The 18975-nt window shown below is 41.2% G+C and overlaps 1 protein-coding gene and 1 long non-coding RNA gene across 16 annotated transcripts in view; one reads left to right on the plus strand and one right to left on the minus strand.

Annotated features, from left to right (window-relative positions):
* adgrl2a (adhesion G protein-coupled receptor L2a) overlaps nucleotides 1-14948 on the plus strand; it is a 92238-nt gene extending 77290 nt beyond the window's left edge. For 6 of the 15 annotated variants that reach the window (XM_046049625.1, XM_046049624.1, XM_046049627.1 and 3 more), the window contains 6 exons: nucleotides 3929-4020; nucleotides 6519-6687; nucleotides 6900-7028; nucleotides 7785-7881; nucleotides 9627-9755; nucleotides 12377-14948. In XM_046049625.1, coding sequence (XP_045905581.1) covers nucleotides 3929-4020; nucleotides 6519-6687; nucleotides 6900-7028; nucleotides 7785-7881; nucleotides 9627-9755; nucleotides 12377-13224 — 1464 coding nt within the window. In that variant the 3' untranslated portion in view covers nucleotides 13225-14948. Of the gene's footprint in view, nucleotides 1-3928; nucleotides 4021-5362; nucleotides 5408-6518; nucleotides 6688-6899; nucleotides 7029-7784; nucleotides 7882-8739; nucleotides 8935-9626; nucleotides 9756-10519; nucleotides 10538-11720; nucleotides 11770-12376 lie in introns of those variants that run through there. The other 9 variants (XM_046049630.1, XM_046049631.1, XM_046049638.1 and 6 more) reach the window with 6 other exon arrangements.
* A 1243-nt stretch (nucleotides 14949-16191) lies between these two features.
* Nucleotides 16192-17571, minus strand: LOC123971065. The gene is made up of 3 exons (XR_006825115.1): nucleotides 16980-17571; nucleotides 16594-16657; nucleotides 16192-16379 (listed from the first exon to the last, which is right to left on the minus strand). It is a non-coding gene; the product is annotated as an uncharacterized LOC123971065 (long non-coding RNA).
* Nucleotides 17572-18975: the final 1404 nt, after the last annotated feature.

Below are 18975 nucleotides of genomic sequence, written 5' to 3' on the forward strand. Positions count from 1 at the left end.
GGACTGAGAGGGTGAGATGAAAGCGATGAAGGAGAGAGATAAAGGAAGTGAGATGGTTGAACTGAAGGAGAAGTCAGACGGATTTTTGCTCCCCAGTCTCCTTCAGTGATGACAGGTTCATTTTGCGCCAAAGACAGATTTTGAGGCATCCAACAATTCTCTCCGCTTCTCACCGCCTGACAAGGATCAGGATTTGATCGTGTACTTTAACCTTGCATTCATACAACTCCCATGAAATCTAATATTACAGACATCGCCTAATGGCCTTCCAGTTACACTTTTTTATGATAAAGAAACAAGAAAGATTCAAAAATACCTTCAAGGTGCATTTTGCAGCACATACTGTAACAGCAAGATGCCAGGGTAAGATTTTATAGCTCCTTTTTTTTCCTCCTCTGCATCGGCCTCCTTGTCTGTTTATCTGCCTTTAGTAAATAGCAGATGACAGCGTAGGGGAGAAGGAGAAACGCAAAGGCTCCTCTCTGTTTGGTCAAGGACCATCAGGGTGAAGGACATATAGCATATTGTAATGACATATGTCCCATTGGGGCATGCAATTATTTACTGGTCATGACATTATTATCTCCCGCTCCATCAGAGAGGCTCAGAAGAATTAGACCTTAGGGAGTCTTACCTCCCTGCGCCAAACAAAAAAAGCAGGTTTTATTCCTCAGATATATCCTCCAGACCATGTATTGCTTTGCCCTCGTGCACAATAAGGGATGAGGAAGCTCTGCAAACTTATCTTGCTACTGTGCAGGGAGGACGGTTGGTATTTGTTCAGTACTGTGTTCATTATCCAGCATAATGGTTGGGACTGTATCTACTGATGCAGTGACCTCTGTTGAACATCAAACTGACACTGAAAATATACTGGAGAGAGGGGGCACCCATGTCAAATTCCAGCGAGTCTCTGCACACCACTGGCAGCCCGCTAGGAGCTATCAGAGTAAAGATATAGTACAGCTCTTTGTCTGTGTGGTAACACAATAAATAAAAGACGAATCTGCTCAGTAGACTGCATTTCACAGTTTTTTCAAAAAGAGACATTGGAACTCAATGTAGCATTTAAAAAATGGAGGAGGAAGTGCATAGAAGACCGTACGAAGGCCCGTGTCGGATTGAAATGTTTTTGAGTAAATGGCGAAAAGCCTGTTTTTTGTTGTTGTTGTTTTTATTGATTTTTTTTCTTTTTCTATTCTTCTCAGCACGGGCTTTGAGCGCGTGAGTGTGTAATTAAAGAAAAGCTAACATTGTATTAAAACAAACACACATTTCTCTCTGTCTCAGCAAATGCTCTGTCAGCCACACAGGAATATGTTTCCTTTCCCTAAATTAGACCCTCATTGTTCTTATATTGTGATTTGTGTGAAAAATGCGTCCACAGTGGAAATGATGATCAGGATCCCGGTGGTGATGACCAGAGAGATAGAATCATGACCCTGTGAGGAGCTAATGTATTGTAGCAGAGCTAGTATGTGACGGGAATGAGGTTTTGCAGCACTGGCTCGGGCATTGCCCACCGCTCCTCTGATACTGTGCAACAATTGACTCAAAAAGACAAAGCACTGTGGAAAGGGGCATCTCAGGGGAACATGCAGGAGCAAGGTTTGTCTACACCATCCGTGACCCTGGTTTCTCTACAAATTGGCTTTGTCCTTGTCAATGAGGGAGCCAGGGAGGAGGAGAAAAGGCACATGAGCAAAGAAAAGGAGAGAAAACAGTGTTGCTTTGGCTCGTGTCTGGATCCCCACCCGCCACCCAAGCCATGTTTGTGCCAAGTAACATTAGTTTTGACCTAGGGTGGTCATGCTTTTTTTCTCGTCCTTTTGTTTCATCTCCTTCTTTTCTTGCTTTTCCTGTTTGTTTGGTTTTATTTGGGTTTCTTTTGCTCCTGGCTGAAACAGGCTTTAAATTCGGACTGAAAACAAGCACTGGTGGAAGGCATTTAGATCCTTGTTCTTAGGCAGAAGTTGCCCAGTCTCTGGGCACAGGGGGTATTAGCTCCATGAAAGGAAAACATGGAAGTAATGAGTGGTGGGGGGGAGCCATTAGTATGCTTGAGATAGCTTCAATACAAGGCCTCTTGGATCATGACACGTCACAAGCAGTTCTTATCATCTGGACAGCTCCATCTGCACCTTTAATATTTTATCCCCAGCAGTTCATTTGGAGTTCAGTGTGTACACACACAGTCCACTTCAGGAAAAGCTTTCTCCTCAGTCCCAATGTGGCAAGGTGCTTCTGCATGGCTTGCAGTGATGATTCAGAGACTGAGAGACAGAGTGAAGGATAGAGGCAAGGCAGCTCCGCTCTAGCAAAGGGGGATCCCCCCAGGAAGGACCGCAAAAGCATGTCGGGTGGGGGTGGGAACATGTGCCGTGCTGCTAGGTTACTTTAAAGTACTGGGTCCCTCTCCTCTGTCTCATTGGATCCATGTCACCACTCCAAGCTGTGTGAAAGGGTTTTTCAAAAGTCCTCGCACTCCTGCCCCCCCCCACCCCCCACCCACCATCACCAACACCACCACTGTCTGACTCATGCAGGCGGCTGATAGAAATAATGGCTGATAGCTGCGAAACAAAACATAGTTTCAGTGCCGTCTGTGATATAAAAGAAGGTTGACAATTCAGGCGTTTTTTCTCTCTGTCTCTTTCTTTTTTTTCTCCGGTCGTTCCTCTCTTTTACTGCCTAGGTTATTGTGAGCGGCTCCATGAGTTGATTGCATGTGGGGTGATGTATTGATCACAGGCAGTCTTTTGATAGCAGTGTGCGCCAGAACATGGAGAATTTCTGTTTAGGAGTGAATGGCTATGGTCTGAGTCCAGCTCACAAAGGTCAGACATTTATTTCATGCCCTCATACTGGCACTGCGTCTCCATTTTTGTCTTGCCAGTGCTTTGCCACTCTGACGATAACATGGTAACACTGAAATCCATTGTTTATAAGGCTCATCTGGAAGCTTTTGTTGCAAATGTGTTTATTTGTATGTTGCTGTTTTTTTGTTACTTACATGCCAGTGATAACGTGGCTCACATATAAGCCTACATATATTTGAAATGGTCCTTTGATATTCACTATTGAGGACACACTTTTAAATTTTTCTTTCTTAAGTTATTCCTTGACATTATTTATACACGCCTGGCTTGCAGTACAAACAGTCCTCTGCTGTGAGTGCATGTAAATGCTGTGTCAGGGACTAGTTTGCCCCAGAATAAATGTTTTTGAAGTGAATTATTTGGAGCGGCTCCTTGCTGGCCCATCCAGCCTTTGTGTCTCTAAATCACGGTATTGATTTTTAAGGTGCCGAATAAATGTGCTCAGAAACACTGCACATAGTATCCTTGTCTCAACCTGATATGTGCCACTGGCTCCCTTAAGATTTAATACATTAAAACAAGCAAGCAAACGCAATCTCACTCTCCCTTTCGCCCCTTTCATTCTCTCTCTCTCTTGCTTGTCATCTGCCCACACGCAAAAATCGAACAAAATATACCATGTTCCCTCAAGCCTTTTGCAGCTGGTTATACCTTATAATATTTCACTATGTGTATAAAATGATATGCAGTTGTTTTGTACAACAAGAGGGTCTCTTATTTCTCCTGCTACTTTTCATTCCCTTCTGACTTTGCCAGACTGCTGCTGTGTGGCTGTTTCTTTCTTTCTTTCTTTTTTTTGCTATGATGGATTTTAATGCATTTCCATGCTCTTATTGATATAGAATGACACTAAATTTGGCGCCAGTCGGTCCGTCTGAGCCTGGCTGGAAGGATAGATGTTTATTGGATTAGTCTGTGGACATGCAAAGATTTGAAGGCTCTCCTCTTTTAATACTTACAGACAAATTAACAGTTTTTTTCTCTCCGTCTGCTGTATCTTGAGTCATACATCTTCATGTATTAACACTGCCATTACTCTGTTTTGACAGCTCAATCTCATCTTCCTGGTCATCACAATGTACAAAATGGTGAAGCACTCTACCACCCTGAAACCAGACTCTAGCCGACTCGAGAATATAAAGTAAGTAAAGGGTCATCTACTGAACCCATTCTCCAACCATTCTCCTGCTTATCAGCAATATAACACTTGTGCTATTCTGCCACTACCCCAGGAAACTAAGGCTCTTTTACTCATGAGGTACTTACTTAATCATCTTTCATGGGAAAATGCATTACTTCCCCCATCTCTAAGCCAACTTTCAGGACTGGACTAGCAAGTGACATTTGGATTTAAGGATATACTTCTCTTTTTTCAGTCAGTTTTTGAAATTATCCAGACAAAATGGAACAATTACTAGAGGAATTTATTATTTTGACTCTAGAGATTTCAAACGTTACACAGTTTTTCAGACTTTTGGCATGACTTAGCTGTCGTGATGACTACGCAGACATTGTGAGTTTTTTGTGCTTTGTTGTTTTGCTCCAAGCCATGAGCCACAGAATTGCGCTGGCATGACACACATCACTCTAAGGCTGCAACTTAACTATGGACTGTTAGCTCTGCTAGGGTGGGGTACAGTGTAACAGCTACCATGTGTGTTTGCCACTGGAACATGTCAAACCTTTTTTTATACATCCCAATGTCCAATCCCAGAAAGGAAAAAATTCCTTCTCTACACAACCGCCACCGCCCGACCACCACCCAACCTCATTGATCCTAGTCTGGCCTTTCTGAGTTGCCTCAACATTTATGATGTGCTTTGAGAAGGAAAGCAATGTTTTCTGAAGCACTAATTGTTTTGTTTTGGGTTTTTTTGGCACTTCTGTAAAAAACACTATTTATTGCTTTTTACTGCAGGCCTCTTCCATTTGGAGCTATATGGTTTTGTTGCTCGCAGTAGCACAGCCTCATGTCAGCCTGCGCCATTATATTACGTATTTCAACTTCCACCACTCTGTGTAGGAGCAGCAATGTTGCTATTTTCATCCAGCGTTTGTTATTTTTCATTTTTCCTTAATGAATGTGTGGAGCATTACAGCACTGTGGTAAACCTGCAATCAGCAAGAACAGCCAGAAAATGGCTTATTTAGATTTCTTGGTTTATTTGAGATAGACTACTCCCTTATCAAGGAAACCCGAAACAGAACACATTTACTGAACATGGTGGTACTCAGATTGGTGTGCATTTGTACTTGGATGTTAGAAATGACTTCTCTTACGCTTGTTCACAGCGCAGAAATACATTGCTTATTAATAGCTGTTTCCTTGTAATATCTTTCTTTGTGTTTTGTTTTTTATGCCAAAGTTTGGTCTGGAAGCCAGTGTCATTGCATGTTGCATGTGAAGGCAAAGTTAACGCACACCCTCTCCTTTCTCTTCTTCTATCATTCTCCCCCTCTCTCTGTTCTGCGATCCACTCCAGTAATTATCGCGTTTGTGATGGCTACTATAATACAGATTTGCCCGGGTAAGCTTTTACATTGCACCTCAAGATAATTTTACCCACACTTCACCACCCACACACACAGTAGCAAAAATGCAAATTCAACCAAAGACCAAATGCTTTGCTCAGAGTTTTGTAATTGAATCATCAACAGCAAAACATACAACTCTCAGTTCTTGTTAGACCCTTAATTTCATTGCCTCTCGTGATTTCCCTTGGATCAAAGTTGAAGATATCTTATTCAAATACCAACTAACCCACTGTTATGCGCTCTGATCTAATTGTGTTTCTCTCTTCCTGCTTATCATGCTCTCTAGCTATGAAGATAATAAACGGTTTATCAAGTAAGGACATGTTGCCCAGAAGTCTCCTCTTCAGCTTGTAGTTTACTCTATCTCCTCCTTTATTCTTTCTTTGTTTCTTTCTTTGTTTCTCCTTTTTCTTTCTCCTTTTTCTTTCTTTCGCCGGTTCATCCTCTCCCAAATTGCAGCTTCAAAGTCACTCATCCACTGTCCTTGTGACTGTTCACTTTCACCACGTCCATCATCTTAAATCCAGTGTTGTTGTTGTTGTTGTTGTTGTTGTGTTTGAGCGCTGAACTGCGACTGCTGCTGGTGTCTGAAGGCTCCACGGGACCTTCACACACGAGGCGGGGATCTCCTTTTTTTCCTTGAACTCTTTCCACATCTGCCTAGTTCTCCAGCTCTGAGAACACATTCACCAGATAAACACTTAGAGTATGACAGCGGTAAATGCTTTTTTGTTAGCTTATTTTCAAACACGCTGGGCTTTCTGATTCTGCTACTGTGAATGTTCTAACACAAAAAAAGTTATTTACAGAAAACTACATCAAGGTTTTGCTTCCTTCTTGTCCGTTTGACGTCTGGAACTGCATTTGAGTTTGGGCTGAGAGTGTGTGTGTGGATGGAGGGGTGGGGACAGTGGTGAAATGGGTTGTGAGACATAGGTGTCGTTTGTCATTTTATTGTTTTCTTCCCACATGGTTTAGAGCTTTTTTCCTAGTTTTTCATAGTTAATGGTGATTGCAAATCCCACTCATTAACCTCTCAGATCACTAAATGCCTCTCATGCTGGATTTGTCCTCTTCTTGTGTTTGTTTTTTACTGTCCTTCAGATCCTGGGTCATGGGTGCGTTCGCTCTGCTGTGTCTGCTGGGCCTCACGTGGTCGTTTGGCCTCTTCTTCATCAACGAGGCTTCGATTGTCATGGCATACCTCTTCACTATCTTCAACACCTTCCAAGGAATGTTTATCTTCATCTTCCACTGCCTTCTCCAGAAAAAAGTACGTTTCCTGTCGTCCGCATTGCCGAAAGCCTGTGAGCCTTCTTTCAAGGCGAATCACTCCTTAGTTTGAACAGACTTTGCACCAGCATGCAGAATTCACCGAGCACCACATGCTGATATGAAAAACAAACACTGATTGCTGCAAGATTTTGGCTAAGTCATATGTAATGCCAATAATGTATGTAAACACTCGGCTATTTGCTCACGCAGGTCCGCAAAGAGTACAGCAAGTGCTTCCGCCACACCTACTGCTGCGGGGGGCTGCCAACTGAGAGCTCACACGGTTCTGCAAAGACTTCCACCACACGGACCAGCGCACGCTACTCCTCTGGTACACAGGTAGCCCAGCAGCTTCATACAGTCAAAGAATCATGGGTCTCAAAACAAAGAAGAACAGTGTTTCCTGCACACACATACACACACACGCTCATTGTACAGCTCATTTGCATTGTTATGAATCACAAAGTTTAAACAATTGCTCATGAGAGTTTACTTTCATCGTGAGCATGTAGGTATTGGACAAAAAAAATGCACACTATGCATTTCAGCATAAGAGACACAAAGATTATGCCACATTTTACAAGCAGCATCTGCTGTACTGCATGAGTACCTTTCTTCTGTTCTGCCCCCTTTAGCACTTGCTTTTATCTTTTTTCTCACTAACGTCATGTGCATGGGAAATAGTACAGCGCTGTTTTAAAAGCATTGCAAGCACATTTTAATGTGGGGAAAGCCAAAATTGCGAGAGAGAAAAATTGCTTTATCCCTTTCATATTAAAGGCTAATAGCCGTTAATTCAACAGTACAGCAAGATGTACTGTGCTTATAGTGAAACATCCCTATCATACTTTAACCTCCAGCCTTATTCAAGGTACTCGAGACTGGAGCTGAAGTCATTCAAAAGTTGACTCACGTAAAATTAGTTTTGAAAGACACATACAAAGAAAGTGAGCATTAGTACTGTCCTTGCCTCACTGCGCACTCATAGGCATGTGAGGAGTCAGTAGTATGTACATAGAAAATAAATGAAAGTTGATCTGAAAGGTGAGCGGGCTTGTTTAAAGTCCTAATGACTGTCCCTTGTTGACCTGACAGAGTCGTATCAGGAGAATGTGGAATGACACCGTAAGAAAACAATCTGAGTCCTCCTTTATCTCAGGTGACATCAACAGCACCTCCACCCTTAACCAAGGTCAGTTCACACCTCATTTCTCTCCACATACACACTTATGCACACATTTAATCATCCAGCTAAAAATACCTCCTTCAGGTTCCAATGATCTCACACCGCCACAGAGGATCCCATTCTGGTAATCGTAACAAATGCCTTCAGCTTGAAAAGTCGGTGCAGTACGTTTTTTTAAAAGAGGGGGAAAAAAGATCTAGGTCTTAAGTCTAGTCTCTCTCTCTGTTCTGCCAGCGAAGGATTACAAAAATCCGTCCTCAAATACTGTGCACTGTCATTCTGGCCAGTAACGTCACTCCAAAATTGGGGCAAGGCTAGAAGAACGTTTTTATTTAAGTGCTGGATGTCCAAAGTTCATACGCGGGCTCAGGGGAAATATAGACAAAACTAAAAACAAGGTTAAAAAAAAGAGTTTCATTTTAGGAAAATCTTAACACGCAGAGAGAGGCCATTTGTTGCCTGGCATGTAAGGTGACCTCTGTTACTTTACAGCGGGATTTATGAGGGAGGGAAGGGGGGAAAAAAACTGTCATTTATTATTTAGCTTGAGCACAAATATGATGATGAGAAGATGATGTTCAACTCTGGCTGACCTGAAGTGCTTAGTGTGTTGTTAGGCTTTCTGCTGCCTCTGAAATGGCTTTACAAGCATGCGAGGGAAAAGAGGGTTTACACCAAGGTAGTTTAACTTCACTCCCTCCTCTGCCCTCCTCTGACTCCTGTCGCTGTCGCTCTTCTCTTTCTTTTTTTGCTGTCACTTCCCACAAAGTAAAACATTACACGTAGGGCTTTGAAGCACATTTCAATTGGCTGATACATCAGTAACAATATAGAATCGGAATTTTTTTTTTTTTTTTGACGCAGTTCCTGGAGATGTTAATGTAAAGGTTGGATATTGATCACTCCAGGGTGTAGCCTAGTTACCCTGTAGAGTCAGTGCACCAAAGGAGGGCTCTATCTCCTGGAAGCACTTCCCTGTCATTAAGGACATCCCTGGAGACTTACCAGCATGACAGATGGCATTTAACACAGGTGATAAATGGCAATGGAAATACCTCAGATCCTTGAAACACACCGCAAGCTGGGGGGGGGGGGGGGGGGGGGGGGGGGGGGGGGGGGGGGGGGTTGCTGGAAGGAAGATGAGGTTTGGAGGGAAATGGCCAAATGTGAGTCTAAATAAAGATTTTTATACCAAACCTTTGAAGGATTCTGCTCTTTGTCATAGGGGAGATTTTATATATAGTCCCAGTTCAAACATTGCAACATTTTCCTAATCACAGAGATGCAGGGTGCTATTTTTGAAAAGTGATATTTACTCAAAACAATAAGTAAATATGACTTATGAAACGCACTGATGACAGGATGCAATAATGAGCTCAGTGGGCTGAAAATGGGGTTATGAATGATGAGCAACACAAATAACAAATTAACTTGATGGTTGAAGCCCCTGCTACCAAAAGTTGTTAAATGCGAGGAAGGTCGGCAACAGCTGAATATTCTTGACACATGGAGAAGTAGCTTAATAGGTTTCTTGCTTCTCCCTGGTTTGCTCTCAAACTTTAGTCTTCATTCTCAACTACAAAAATAAACACCCTAGTTTCAGATGTTTGCAGACACCCTGGATGACACCACATGCCTCAAAATACAAACTTGCTGAAAATTTCCTTCATTTCCTTTCTCCATTAAACTTTCAATCACTGTCGGCTGACTGCGCCAAACTTATCTGCTCCTCTTCTGTCTTGCTACTCCAGGAATGACCGGGAATTATCTACTAACAAATCCTCTTCTTCGACCACAAGGCACTAACAACCCATATAACACCTTACTGGCTGAGACAGTCGTATGTAACACCCCCACGGCTCCAGTGTTTAACTCGCCAGGTGTGCTTACTTAATACTTTCACCTGAATTCAGGCTTTTCTTCTTTTCTTCTCTTTGCCCCCTTTCTTTCTCTCCCTATTTGTCTAATTGAGTAAACAGCAGGTCAATTGAAAAGCAGGATGTTCCACAGTATCGCCTTTCCTTCTGAATCATTGTCTCCCAAATATTTGATATATTCCATACTGTGTGTGCGTGTCACTCATAAACAGTATACATAATTTTTGTGTTTGTGTATGTTTGTGCGCACATGTTTTCACGTAGGACAGAGATTTCTGTGGTTCGTCTCGAGCCACCCTCTGTGTTCTCATATTTCTCTTATCTAAACTCTGAACGGGACATAATGATTAAGATGGGAAAGAGATACTACATGTTCTGCCTTGAGATAATGTAAACAGTGGTGTAGACTTGAAGCTGTAGTATAAACTGCATGATTATTAAGATTTATGCTCCTGAATTTATCAAGTGATTTGTTATTTTCTGTGTTTTAGAGGGAGCTTTCCCCTTAAAACGTGTTAAACTGCAAGCAAAAATATTTGCATATTTAATACAGATATACTTAATGCAACTTTTGCATTGAGTTGTCTGTGGATATGTTTGGCAATAGCTGATAGCCATGAAAACCTTTTCTAAAAATCACTATATCTCAATTGCACATGGCATTTAAGCATATATCACACTGTAAAGACTGTGCTGTGATTATGTGTGCTGAAATGAAATGGCATCTTTTGTCATGTTTTGTGTTTTTCCCTTGTGCTTCCCTCTAGTGACCTACAGAGAGACAAGTATGGGAGTAAAACTTAACTTTGCCTATCAAATGTAAATTTTTTTCAGCATGCTTTTTAAAAACAACCAAAACCCCGGCACACTCACTGGTTTACTTTAGGCCATTAACACACACTCAGTGAGCAAGTGGTTCACAAAATAATCTACCCAAATTCTACTCCAATCTGAAAGAAAAACAAAAAGATTTCTCCAGCTTTATCGCAAATTTCCATTACTCTGCTTCTCTCTCTTCGGCTTAATCTGTGATTTGAACCGACCAAAAATGTGTTGCTTTTTTTCCTGGCAGAAAGGAACATTTTAAAAGAGAGGTTTCTTTTTTCTTTATTTATTTCTTTCTTTATTCTTTTGTTTTTCTCCCAAAATGTCTGTCCTCCTGTGGCATTCGGCAGTCTCAGTGTCCAGTTGTATTCCCCTCACACCTTTCCAGACAACACCTGTCTGGACACTAAATTGCTTCCTAGCAGGCATAAACACATGGATGTCATGGTGGCGGCTTTTTTAGTTATCCTTATTCTTATGTTTTTCATTACTTTCTTGTCATTTCCCCTTAATTCGAATAGGCTCTGCAAAAAGTGCGCTTTTCATATGCCCCCAACAATCACACTTCCTTTTTTTGGACAAAGACAAATGTTTCATCTTAATTTTTACATCTGTTGTTCTACAAGGAGGCATGTTAGCCATAGCAGAGCACATTTTTCTGTTATCTCTTCTCTCTCAATCATGGCATAACTAAAATTTATCCTTTTTGCTGCTGTTTTCCGTGACCTCCATGCTTTGAGAAATTCCTAACATGACTGCATCTGACCTCTGCAGCGGCTGTGTTATTCTTGAGCTGTTCTGCTAGTGACCGGGGTCTCACTGGGAACTGTCACTGTGACGGATGCCAAGTGCTGGGCTGCGGGCAAGCTCTGACCTTTGCCAGCTTTGGGTACACAACCTGCTCACTAATGGACAGAAAGTGTACCAACACAAACAACCAAATTCTTTAAATCTAGAAAAGAAAAGGAGCTGTTGTCATTTAATTCATAAAAGTAAAAGCTATTTAATGCTTGTTTATTTCATTTGCTGAACCCTTGCTCTTGCTAAGTTGCAGTTATGACTTTTTCTTTACGTTTTGTTGTTCTTTTGAGTGATTCTTCTTCATGTTACAATAAATCATTTTACTTTCTTTTTGTACATCAGCTGCTCTTAGACCAGATAGCCTGAGCAGACAGACATGATGTGAGTTGAAGTGAGTCTTTTCACCTGCTGTGTGTGGTGATGGTGGAGTGCTGCTTGTGGGCTCCCCTTGTAGTGAGAACGACGATGGCTGTCCCGTGTTGATACATGACTAATTTCCCTTTCTGTCTATGTCATCTTTTCCCATCTCTGTCCTTTTCTTTCCCTCGGCACATCCAACTTATTAGTTGCTAGAAAACCTGTAAGTGTTGTAGCTTGCCCGTTTGTGGCTTCATACTTGTGGACATCTACTTTTGCCCGATGTGTTGTGATGGTGATTACTGTTCAGTTTGTTTTTTAATGTTGTTTGGGATCTTTTTCATTGCTTTGTCACGTATGTGACAGACTAAACCGTACAGTGCTCTGCTTAGCATTTCTTAAAAGTGAAAGTCAAAATGTATATGTGAGAAAGTAAAATGATTTCTCATTGCAAATAATGCATGCATATATATTGTATGTTGACGATTGTGCCTAACTAACAGATTACCGGCATGGCTTAATTTGATTTGAGTCTTCGATGTGAAACTGCATCCTAAACAGCATTAAACTTTAGTTTCTTTATTTAATGGTTATTGGTGTTCACTAATGTAAAATCCCCTCACATGTTCCTGTCTTTCCAGGGCACTCACTGAACAATGCGGTGAGGGATACAAGTGCAATGGATACTCTACCGCTAAATGGTAACTTTAACAATAGCTACTCACTCCGCAATGGGGACTTTGGCGACAGTGTGCAGGTAGTAGACTGCGGCCTCAGTCTGGACGATGCTGCCTTCGAGAAAATGATCATCTCCGAGCTAGTACACAACAACCTGCGTGCCTGTAACAAAAGCCACCAACAGCAACAGCAGCAGCACCCCAGTTTACACCATCCACCCCACCACCAGCAGCCTCCGCAGTACCACCATCACCACCACGCGGAGCGGGCTCCGCCCAAGGTGACGGTGATAGGCGGCAGCAGCAGCGAAGATGACGCTATCGTTGCTGATGCTTCGTCTTTGGTGCACGTGGGTGACACAGTGGGCCTTGAGCTGCACCATCAGCAGGAGCTGGAGGCGCCGCTCATCCCCCAACGGACTCACTCACTTCTGTACGCACCCCAGAAGAAGGTGAGGACCGATGGGGGAGTTGATACCTTTGTCAGCCAGTTGACACCCACCAACCCCGATGACAGTCTGCAGTCCCCAAACAGAGACTCCTTGTACACTAGTATGCCTAATCTGAGGGACTCTCCATACCCCGAGAGCAGCCCCGACGTGGTGGAGGACCTGTCCCCCTCCAAGGGGAGCGAGAATGAGGACGTTTACTACAAGAGCATGCCTAACTTAGGGGCTGGCCACCAGCTGCAAGCCTATTATCAGATAGGCCGAGGGAGCAGTGATGGTTACATTATTCCTATTACTACAGAGGGCTGCATTCCTGAAGGTGATGTACGGGAAGGACAGATGCAGTTAGTGACAAGCCTTTAAATGTATTTAAATAATCCCCAAACCTCTTCTTGCCCTGACCTCTTTGAGGACACACTAGTAAAGGGAAGGGAAGTGTTTGTTTTATTTTTAAAGAGAGCTTAAAAGCCCCATCATACACACTAGCCATTTACAAAACCTTCCCCTTCAGCTGCATTGTCATCTCCTTTTCCCTAAACATACCACTCTACCTTCCCTGCAGACCAACAGACTTGGTGCACAGTGATGGCAGTGCAAAGTTTCAGTGAGACTGTACATAAAATGCAGATTTGAATTTCAATTTTAAGAGACAAGCCAACTATGTATTTAAGTGTGCTGCTGCTGTTGACTAATTGAGAAAAATGTAAGGTACGAAAATAATAAAAGACACAAAAAAAATAAAACACTACTGGCTACATCAGATCAGCAATTTCCCGGTCAAAAGGTTGTACATACACTTCCCAACATCCTCGTTGAAGCCTGTTTTTTAATCGTAAACAAAACAACACCCCTGGACCAGGACTTGGACTTTTTAAAATGTTCCTGATCAGACTGTTAGAAAAGGAATATAAGGTCCTGGTTGCCCAGAGTCGCTCTCCATCACCATGAAGTCTGGATTGTATAACCACTAGCAATCAAGCCCCTGGCCTTATATTTTCTCAACTGTACATTGAACTGTTGTCAAGGAAAATGGCTAAAATATATATTTTGTTGTATTGCTAGTGTAAAATAAAAAATCATGGGAAAACATAAATATGAAGAAACCTTTTAATTGCAAAATTTAACATTTGAGAGACTATTGTGTAGAAGTTGCACATATGTTATACAGTGTGTTTATGGTTCCAACACTTCATTCATGGTAGTATGTTTGAACGTAAAGGTTTATGAAAAGAAAGGAGGATTCAACAAATTACAAAGAAACATTATCACTTTTCCCACTTGTGAACAGTGTTTTTTGCTTATTGAGTTCCATTGATATCGCCCGTTGAAATATGTCTATTTAATTTTGCCAAAGTATCATTACTTTAGTAGAACGGGAATGCAAAAACCCAGGTAAAGTGATTTATGCATTGCACAGTTTTTTGTGTAATTCTGAATGAAATAGATCTTTTTAACAGTCACGACAGAGTGATGGGCAAGCGCAAATGAAACTGACTTTTGACAATAAAGTTTCTATCATAAATGTAGTTCTTCCGCCTGGGTTTGGACATTTTATTTATTGAAATCTTTCCAAAAAATAAATGGGAAATGTGTGAATATTTTCCAGCACTGGTATACATGCTGTACTGTAGCTCATGTTTTCTATGTAAACATGTTACCAAGGGGCTCATCACTTAAGACTGATGTAAAGTTCAACACTTGTTTAACAAATAAAATAAATGTGAGATTTTTGGTCAAATTCTAGTTGCTTTTTAATGGTTTGTGGTTTTGGTACAGTTTGAGAAAACAGGTTTAATTATTTTGCTATGGACAAAAATACACCTTTGACTCAGGTTATAAGTAAGTCCCGAGCACCCTGTAAAGGTAAATTGGTGAATTTGTTTTCTAAGGGATTTATTTGCTTTTGTTCTGCCTTTTACTTAAGTCGCTGCATAGTAGAGAGAGCTCATTTCACCGTTTGTGTTAGAGAAGCCAAATCTTTCCATGTGATTCAAAGATGAGAAACTCAGGTAGGAAAATTGCATTGTAAATGTTCCTCTGTGTGGTTGTAACACTAATAAAGGTTAAAAAATGACACTGGTTCACAGCATTGTCCACTTAGTATATTATTGAACGAGCACTAGTCCTGGCACTAATAAAAAGCCTGACGCTACAGACATCTTGTAAGATGTTGGCTTTAATGCCTTGTGGGAGTGGAAACGAGTCCATGGGCCTAACAAGAGGTCAGTGTTACACTTGGCTGCGGTTGTAGAAATATATTACACATAATATGTCCGAGTATGACACATATTTTCTCTAATTAATGTCTGCTGCTGCTGAAGCCCACAGTCAGTTCTTGTACGGTTTATGCCTCAGGTAATGCTAATTTACGAAGCCTTTTAATATAACACCAGTTGAGGCAGAGTGACAGCTCTCAGCGGGGTAGCTGGAAATTGCACTGTTTACCATTTGGCATTGAAGGAAATGACTCAGAACGTAGCAGAAATGCACTTTATGTCAGAGCCCTTACACATAATGCTGTGTGGGCTGTGTGTTGTTTTGACTTTTTCAACAATTATGTGACATTTTGTGCAATTATCTGAGGCTACAAATTGTCATAGAGGAATTATGTTCTTTTTTGTGATCTCTTGTACAGACCCCTTGAATGTCAGTTAGGAATCAAGTGTTGATGTGATTGTTGACTTTTGAAATGGCAGACATAATGACGTGCATAATAACGAGGGGGGGAAATCATATTGATTTCCATCCTGCGTTGTAAAACGGGCTGCACCACTTTGTCTGTGTATGAGAGCCCAAAAGTTTGAATATACAATGTAAAAGAATCCTTTTTAATAATAGCAAATATTATAATTTAGAATTATTCTCTTAGATACAATTCACATTACAATTTTTTAGTAACAAGTAATTTTAAAGATAACTTGAGAAGGCTCATCCCACTTTTTGTGTACAGAAAGACCCCATGTTAAAGATTTTCACTGCTGTAAACACAAAAAGTAATGTCTGCTTGTCAAAAGTTATTCTAACCTGAGAGTTTGTCTTTGTTCATTGTTTCTGCGAGCATAAATAACAAGTCACTTCTCATTTTCTGTTTGTTTACCTGAAATAGAAAAGACAACTCTTCGGTGCAGGATTCTGTCTAAACTGTAAAATGCAAAGTCCACATTAACATTAATAATGTAGTCACTCCTCAAATAATTGACAACCCTTTCCTCACCCCTCTCTCTAACTGCAGTTTGTTTATCCTAACACAGTGACCTTAGACGCAGACAAACTCGGCTGGTAAGCAGATTTATTTTCTTTGCAGGGAAATATGATCTTGGATTGGATCTGTCTGACAGGGAATGTGGACTGGGCAGCATCTAGCTTTGCGTGTGGCCTTCTCACCATGCAAGAGCCTCTCTAATTCCCTGTCTTTTGTTGAGGGAGAGACTCGCCCTTTGTCAAACATTGCTTCAGAAGTAGGCCAGGAGCTGAGGGGCTAAGAGCTCAGCTGCTCCCACAGAGGAGCAAGTAGGCCCCTGGAAACCAAGGTAGAGAATACTGTCAGCAGAATCGGGGTGAAACTGCCGAAGACGGATGAGTTATTGACTAAACAGAGGCATGAGTCTAATGTGTGACCAAGCATGGATATTTGTGATTGTCGAGTCACAAATAATTTTCAGGACCCAAGGAATTTCCGTAGGATATGATGCAATCACATGAAAATGAGTTTCCTGTTGATGAAAGCCTTACGTGTGTGTATTTTCTCCAGATCCCAGAATGCACTGAAGGTCTCCCAGATGTGGCTGTGTCCTCTCTGGGAAACAGAAAACAACAAGACGTTTCTTGAAAGCACTTGGTATTTTGGTCACACAGGGATGTAATAAACATTTAATTAACTAATCATCTGTTTAAGATCAACTGTGGCAAGCTTCATCATCTTAAATTAAATAATGATTATATGCATATAATTACCACTTCGGTGATCCTTTCATTCTACTTTTCATTCTGACACTAACAAAAAAACTGAATTTATATATATATATATATATACATATAGTAAGCCTCCTGTCACGAGGCCCCGGCTGTGAGCTTGTTCTGGGAGCTGGGGGCGTGTCTGCTGCGGGCTCTGCACTCACCTGAAACCCATCCGCAATCAGCACACCTGCTCTGTGTCCCACAATCAGCCACTGCCTAAATAGGAGGCTCAGACATCCAGTCCTTGCCGATCTTAGAATCAGTCTTGTATTGTGGTTATTGTCTGTTCATGTCTAACCGCTGTTTCTCTCTGTCCCAGAAGACCTCCGCCGTCTCAGCAGACTACCAGCCATCAGCCGTCTTCCCGCTTACTCTCCCCTGAATAAACTGCCTAAACTCTGATCTCCGTTTGGGTCCTCTCTGCCTGAAAACTCTGACACCTCCAGCCCAAATAATTCAATATTTCATTTAAAAAGTAGTGCACTGAGGCCATTTTTAACAAGTCTACATTCATGTATTTGTTGAAAGTTCAGTTTAAGAAGTTCCATTTCAACCCCTTGGGGATTTCTCTGAGGTTATCAATAGCGGCTGCAGTAGCAACTGCTGTGGTAACTCCTGTGAACGGAAAACACAGTGCCAATTATAGATGCCATCAGCGTGGATGAAAGCGATTGTGTACAAGCAAAGGGAAACCTCTCAAGCCACAAACAGAAACTGGCACCGCAAAAGTAACTTCCCAAACTCTTGAAGTCAAAGGGGACCCTTCAGCGGCTCACTCGTTTCTTCCCCCAGCCTCTTTTGTCCTGTCCCCAACTTCAAATGTGCAGATTTGCGGCCCATGGGCGACTTAGATCCGGTCCCGTCGAGGTGAAAAATCCAATTAACCTGCAGCTCCAGCTGCCTTCGTTATAATTCCCTCCCATAATTATGAAATTACTAGATGCAGGATTTCAAATGAAAAAAGGATGAGAGCGACTGGCTCAGAAAAAAACATGAAATAAACCATTGCCTGCCAGTGTACAGAGTTCCAATTTACCTCAAGGGGGAACAGCTAATTCTTATGACTGGGTTTGAAGGTGAGACCTGCAAAAGGCGGTTAAATCAGAATAAGAAATATCCTAACAAAAACATAAGGATGGATTTCGAAATAGCCATTGAGATTAATGGGTAGGCTCTTGCATGTCATGCATTTAGACCTTGGAAATATAAGTGCACCATGTAGACTAGACTGCTCATAAAAAAGTATCATAAAACAGTGTCACTGTCAGCACTTTGAGATCTCTGGTTGTATAGAGATTTCTTTCTGGAGGACTGTGAGTATTATATTAAAACTCTATTTGAGAGGTTAAATAGCCCACGTGTTACAGCTTCCTTCTGCCTTCATCAGGGAGGTCACAGTAAAATCAGCAAACCCAACACTATCAGAGTTGATTTTAACATTTTTAAAGTGTCTATATGGATCCACACCAAAGAGTGGTAATTTTGGTAATTGGTACTTTAACCCTAATTTAGTGTTCTTCTTAACACCAACCAGTGTTAGTTTTTCTTAACACTTTTATGTAGTGTTAGACATTAACTCTATCAGAGGATAATTTGTTTACTAAAAAAGTGTTGGCTCAAAAACAATTTAAAGGTGTAAATATAGCTCTTCCATATTCCTAAAAGAAAAGAAGTTTGCAAAATATTAAATATCATTTTTGTTGTTTTAAAACATTTGTTTTAACACTTGCATTTTTAAAGGATTTGATTACATTACATTAAGAAATGTAAAAAAAAAAAATAATAATAAAAAAAGTTGTTAGGGTGGCTAACAGTGTGGCGACATAAGGTGCCAGAAGAGAAATATCAATACAAAACATAATATTAACAGATACTAGAGTGCTTTCATGAAGACTCTCCTGGCTTTAGCCAACCGGTGTGTGTAGGCCTACGCAGTGGGGTGGAATGACGCAAACACTTCAAGTGTAAAAACCAGGATCAGAGTTATGAGTACGAAGTTCAGAGTTAATATTTATACAATTACACTTATAGGTTTGAGTTAGTGACACTATGTTTTTACACTCAGTTTTGACACCAACTACTTATCAAATATATGGAAATCCAAATATAATGGATTTGAGTCCATCCAGAGTAGAATTAACTCTACTTATACTCAAA

Source organism: Micropterus dolomieu, linkage group LG05, assembly GCF_021292245.1.
Source record: "Micropterus dolomieu isolate WLL.071019.BEF.003 ecotype Adirondacks linkage group LG05, ASM2129224v1, whole genome shotgun sequence".
Classification (NCBI taxonomy): domain Eukaryota; kingdom Metazoa; phylum Chordata; class Actinopteri; order Centrarchiformes; family Centrarchidae; genus Micropterus; species Micropterus dolomieu.